The sequence below is a fragment of the Telmatherina bonti genome (assembly GCF_933228915.1).
Source record: "Telmatherina bonti genome assembly, chromosome: 21".
NCBI classification, from domain to species: Eukaryota; Metazoa; Chordata; class Actinopteri; order Atheriniformes; family Telmatherinidae; genus Telmatherina; species Telmatherina bonti.
The window spans coordinates 23,924,177-23,930,176 of record NC_136630.1 but is presented as its reverse complement, the minus strand read 5'-3'; the positions used below and the strand labels follow the sequence as shown (position 1 = coordinate 23,930,176).

The window sequence follows — 6,000 nt, the reverse complement described above, 5'->3', positions numbered from 1 at the left end:
TCATGAATTTTTCAATAACTCAGAGTGAGCAGATATAATTTTAAAACCTCAAAAGCCCTGAATTATTATGCAAAGTTGAATACTTCTGTATTTTTTGCCGACACGTCAGCAGGGAGGAGAGGCTGAATACAAACCATCATCTGCATTTGTTCTCAAATCTGTCCTTGGGGAGTTTTGTTCGGCCAACACAGCACAAAATACTGTTGCTATAGCTACCAGCACGTTGACGCAAATCTCATTCAGCCATCCTGCCTTCAATCACCAACAAAAACAAAACTAAGGCTCATTATATGAAGCCAACCAAAAAACTATAGAGGATGTGAAATGAATCGCCACCACATGAGGTGTTTACAGATATAGATTTTTATTTGAGTGTATTTCCATCAGTGTGTCCTGTTCTTGCAGCAATAACGACTGTGTGCGAGGAATGACTGACCGGCTGTGATTACGGCCCTGCGGCTGGATCCAGCAGTACAGAACAATTTCACCATTTTTGTCTCACACATACAAACTGTACACATACGCTTTACATACATCATCAACATATGGGGGGGACTCCTATCAAACTGTGATATCCAGCTCAGACGGCATGCTCAAAGTAAGTACTGATTCAGTACAACAAACATACAGTGCATATGCACGCGCACAACACACGTGCATACAAACAGAAACACACACTTTTTCTTTTTCTTTTCACCTATATGCAGTTTTATACAAACACACCTACTCTGAGGTTGGTTTTTTTTTTCTCTGCTTCTCTCTTGGGCACATACGCGTGTACACATTCACACAAACACACACGTAGCGACATGCGGTCGACAGTTAACACTGCAGGACTGAGCTTCTCATCCATCACATACACTCATTTCTCTGCTTTTCCTTTTAGTTTTTCAGCCGTTTACCTGAAACAGCATCATGACAACTGTGTCTTCAACGTAGAGAATATTTATCAGGAAAAAACTTTTTTAAAAAAAAAAAAAAAAAGAGAAGCCATAGCAGCATTTTCACAAAAATCCTCAGAACCGTTTTATGTGTTAAAAAAAAAAGAAGATTGACAGCACGACAACACGGAACAACGTGAGAGTTTAAGGAGGATGCAAAACCGTAAACAAACATTTTAGGTGCGGGATGTACAAAAATATACTATTCACTGTGTGTGTGTTTCCCTGTCTGTGTGGGAAGCTGGAAGAGGCGGAAAATAACAGAACTGTCACTTCCTTCTCACATTTTTTTCTTTTTAATACCACTAACTCACAAATAATTAATGGAATAAACATTAGAATACTATTTTTATGGTGATTTCCCCCCACATTATAATCATAAAAAAAAAAAAAATCAATGCATCATTAGACAATATTTGGTCTTTTGGAGGAGTGTGAGTGTGTTAGAAACATGTGCTTGTGTCCAGAAAGTTTTTCAGGAAGGGCGAAGAAAGGAGGACAAAAAAAATTTCTTCCTTTCCAAAAGCAGAACTTTGTATCCCAGAGGGAAGCTGCATCTCTGCAGGGATGTTAAAATATGCAGCTGTGGAAGCATGAAGCAAGACGTGGGTGAAGAACAGCATTTGGGATCAAGTAAATCTTCTGTTTCGTGTGTCTGTGCCTGATGGCAGCAAAACGCAGGCGTACAAGGCATTTCACCATCATCTGCGAGTGCAGACTATCACAGCTTATTTCTTCTTCATGTCCTGAATTCAAGTGAAAACTTCTGCAAGTGTATAAATCTCCCTTGTGTATTTGTAGCGTTTTGTGTGGGTCTTTTTATTTCGCTTTATTTAGCACAGCAGACAGTGGATCTGGTCTAGCGTTTCGTAACGGTGGGTCCATGTTAGCGTGAGAGCTGAAGGTTTCCCGGTCTCGACTCCTGCCCCAGCTCCTCCCACCAGCTCTGACTATTCGTACTCCAGGAACTGCTTGTGGTAAAACAGAAGGTACCTGAGGAGATAGATGAAAGCGCTAGGGTCAAACCGAAGCCTCATTCGTAAGGGAGAAGCTCAACACTTTGCTCACCCTTCACTATCTAGTACGTCCTTGATGCTAGCCTTGGTGATGATGGCATCGTCACACTTGAACCACTGGTCCTTGTGCTGCCGAATGAAGGTGGTGTAATGGCCGCTCTCTAGCGTCCCCTGATGGTTAACCACCGCAAACAAACTGTACCTGCAACAGGATCAGAACAAGAAGGAAATTACTTTCAGGTGATTTAATGACTACCGTATTTTCCGGACCATAAGACGCACATAAAATCCTTAAATTCCCTCAAACATCCACAATGCGCCTTATGATCCGGTGCATCTTATGCATTAATTAATTCTGGATGCCCTTATTGACCTCAGACCGACTTTATGTGGTACACGGCGCTCAAAAAAGCTGTCAAAAGGTTTTTGTAAGACTTTGGTAAGCTATGAAGCCGCACAGGTTTGGGGCATTACGGCTGTCAGTAGCCTCACGGAGTAATATTTACTGTGCTTCGGCTTCAACATACTGCAACCAGTTTACTGTGTGGAACGATGGAATAAGCGCATTTAAACAACTTAGTCACATGCATTACTGGTAGAGTTTTACTGCATAACATGGAGTCTAGAACACCACGACATGCAGCGGCATTAATGCACAGTTTTACTACATGGATCCTTGTTGTTTATTCCGCTTACACCACCATGGTCCCACACGGTAAACATTTAATAGAAAATGTTTCCTTCTTTTAGGGATGGGTGTTGATTTTTGAATATTCAAATAGTCGTTAAATCATTAAAAAGAAGAAATATATTGAATCACATCTGGACGAAAAAATGTCGAATGTTTGAAAATTAATGATAATGATATCCCACAATTATCGAATAGTATTTTTGCCTGAAATGCACGTCCCTAATCTCTTTTTTTCAAAACTTGCTTAAACTTGCTTGGCTCCTCCCCCTCTGGTTTTGCTCCTTGTTTGATCCAAGGCTTTTTTATTCGCAGCTTTTTCCACCAATGATTTTCTCTTTCTCAGCTGTTTAGCAGGAGGACGCAAATAAATCGATCCGGGTTTCAGTTACATTTTTTTAAATCATTTACTGGACAAGACCCCCAAATCTACTCTGAGATTAGCTTTGTTTTAGGTAGCAGAAAAGAAAAGATAAATCCTAACATTATATGGAAACTGTGCTACTTTCTGTTATCACAGGTCTTACTTGTTGTCGTTGTTAAATGGGTCCACGGCTTGCTGGTACTGCCCGTTCATCCGGCTTTCTTTACTGAAAAACAGCAGAATAACAAAAACATAGTTTTACTGACCTTTCTTGGTTCTAGCGCCAAGTATTTCTGTTAGGGTTTTAAATGAGTTTTTTACAATACGATTTTATTTTGGCCAATATAACAAGTTGATTTCAGTTCAATTGATTTTTGATGTTATCACGGGCTGATTCCATTTAATTTAATTTTGTCCAGAGCTCGCTCAAACATGTAAATGTGAATCTATCTGAGCTCTGTGCTCCATTCTGGATACCAAGTTTAACATGATTGCTTCATGTACTAGATAAAGAATAAATTTGTATTTGATGACATTAAAGCAGGATATAGTGAAAAATCTACTCTCATCGTGTCTTCTTGGGGAATCTGCTCACCTGGAGGCCATGAAAGGGGTCATGTCCAGCTCCAATGGAAAGGAGACATAAGTTGTAATCTTCCGCCGCAGTTTGGCTGAATGCTCAAACCTCTGAAGACACACACACACACACACACACACACAGAAAAAAGACAAGGTAAGACCACTGGAGTGGTTGTCAGTGCACCTCCAAACATAGTCAATCGCATTGAGCTCTTTTTACTTTGAGGTGAAAGCACGCTACGATGGGAAGCTTCTTCATGGTCAGCTGCTTGGTGGACTCCTGGTAACTATGGCAACCGCTGCACTTGATTTTAGCGCTGCTGCCGAGGTGCTCTGGTCTGGTGAATCTGGACAGGAAAAGAGAAGAACTTGGTGAGTATTTGTGCCCGTGTTCTTGTCCGTCAGCCGCTTTCTGACATGTCTGCTCTGGTGGATCTGTGGGGTACGACTGTGGTCCCTCAGGGACTTAGTCTGAACTGGACTTTCTAATACAGATGATTAGAGTTTACCTGCGCAGACAGTCGGTGAGCGTTGTGGCTCCAGTTGTGTGAGACTCTCCGTTAAGTGCTGATAAGTCTCCTCCAGGACTGAGGGGCCAGAATGGTGTGGAGGAACCCGGCAGGTCCAGGCTGATGTCCCAGAACGGATCTATGGTCGTTGAAACACCACTAGGAAGATGACAAAACAGATGGTGAGGACGTGCTGTTGATCTGTAATTATGTGCTGCTGTGTGTCTATTAGTACAGGTTGAAGTCTGTTTCTTAGAAGAAGAATTTGAAGTTTTCTTTACTGGGACTTTCTGTCTGACATTTGCTCCCACTAACAAGCCAGTTGAGTTCATATTTAATCGCACACAGTCTTAAAATATCACATTTACTCACTTCTTTACCTTGTTTTTGGTCTCAAAAAGATATTTATGTTTAAGAAACATAAATATATTAAAAAAGAGGTACAAAAATTTCATTTTGAAAAAGTACACGGATGAGGGATAAAAATGGAAAAAAAACAAACCATAAGGAATATTATAATTAGATGTATATTTATGTAATATTTTGTAGATATGGCTGTTAGTATATGTATGTATGTAGTATATCTGTGTGGATGTGTTCATATGAATGGAGGTATATGGAAATGTGTGTGTAAGTGTAAATATGTGAATGTAAATATAGATAGTAAATTGAATAAGTAGGTTGTGACGTGCAGCGACAGAATGGAAAACTAGATGAGTGGAAAGGGGTGGGAATGCCAAAGAAGTGTACACTTTTTCCCACTCCTTTTTCGAACTCCTTTTATCTCATGAATTTATTTAATTATCAAATTGATGAGGAATTATCATTATTGTTATTAACATTATTATTTGTGATTATTATTTTCTTAATTGGTATGTACATGTATGTATATACGTGTGTAAGTACATATGTACATATGTATGTATAGGTATGTACGTATTTTTTTCTTTTCTTATTTTCTTTCATTTGTTCGAAATAAATAAACTAAACTAACTACACAAGTTCAATTGCACATTCTCTCAAATACCTAACCAACCAGGTGGCGGCAAATTCAAGATGGTCCAAACTGAGCATTACAACGACATTCAGGGAGAAAACTACATTTGTGCTCATATTTATTCATAACCTTTCATTAAAGAAGGAAAAAAACAGCTGCCTGTAAAATAAGCTGAAATTGACTAAAGTAATAAAAAATAAAAATTTTATGAAAATCATGACATTATTTTCTCATTCTGGTTCAATAGAATTAAAAAAAAACAACCCCAAAAAAACAACAAATAAGATAATTTATTACATATTACATCCCTCATAAAATAATATTAAGTTGAACAATCCTTTGATGTTTCCGCTCCAGTCAGGTGTTTTCTGTTCCTCTCAGTCAGACTTCTGCACCTGTTGACAGCTATTTTGTCCCACTGTTCAACAGAAAAGTGCTCTAATTTGTCCAGGACCAATTTCTTTTTTTTTTTTTTTTCTTCAACTCAATTAAATGAAAAAACAGTGTCTTATCTTCCTAAATTATATTTTTGCAAATTTTTAGTTCATTTTTTAAGTCTCCAGTTATTTGAGTGACTGTTGTAAATTCTGCCTTTTCTTTAATAAAAGGGGATGAATACATATGAGCACAACTGTACATTTAAAGTGGAATGGTTGCTGGTCTCAGTATGTCAGAAACAGCTGATATACTAAGATTTTCACACACAACCATCTCTAGGGTTTACAGAGAATAGTCTGAAAAAGAGAAACTATCCAGTGAGCAGCGGTTGTCAAAGAAAACTCCCAGTTGTCAGTCGGGAATGGGCAGACTGAATGGAAATGATAGAAAGGCAACAGGATCTCAAATAAGCACTCGTTCCAAACAAGGTACGCAGAAAAGCATCTCTGAACACACAACACGTCCAGC

The 6,000-nt window shown here is 38.8% G+C and overlaps 1 protein-coding gene across 1 annotated transcript in view; it reads right to left on the bottom strand.

Moving 5' to 3' along the window:
• Positions 1-491: 491 nt before the first annotated feature.
• The window catches only part of usp22 (ubiquitin specific peptidase 22), a 29,228-nt gene continuing 23,719 nt past the window's right edge, over positions 492-6,000 (bottom strand). Inside the window, exons 8-13 of the mRNA XM_079261091.1 lie at positions 4,098-4,256; positions 3,809-3,935; positions 3,605-3,696; positions 3,173-3,235; positions 2,010-2,159; positions 492-1,934 (exon numbers count right to left, since the gene is read on the bottom strand). Coding sequence (XP_079117217.1) covers positions 1,892-1,934; positions 2,010-2,159; positions 3,173-3,235; positions 3,605-3,696; positions 3,809-3,935; positions 4,098-4,256 — 634 coding nt within the window. The 3' untranslated portion in view covers positions 492-1,891. The remainder of the gene's footprint in view (positions 1,935-2,009; positions 2,160-3,172; positions 3,236-3,604; positions 3,697-3,808; positions 3,936-4,097; positions 4,257-6,000) is intronic.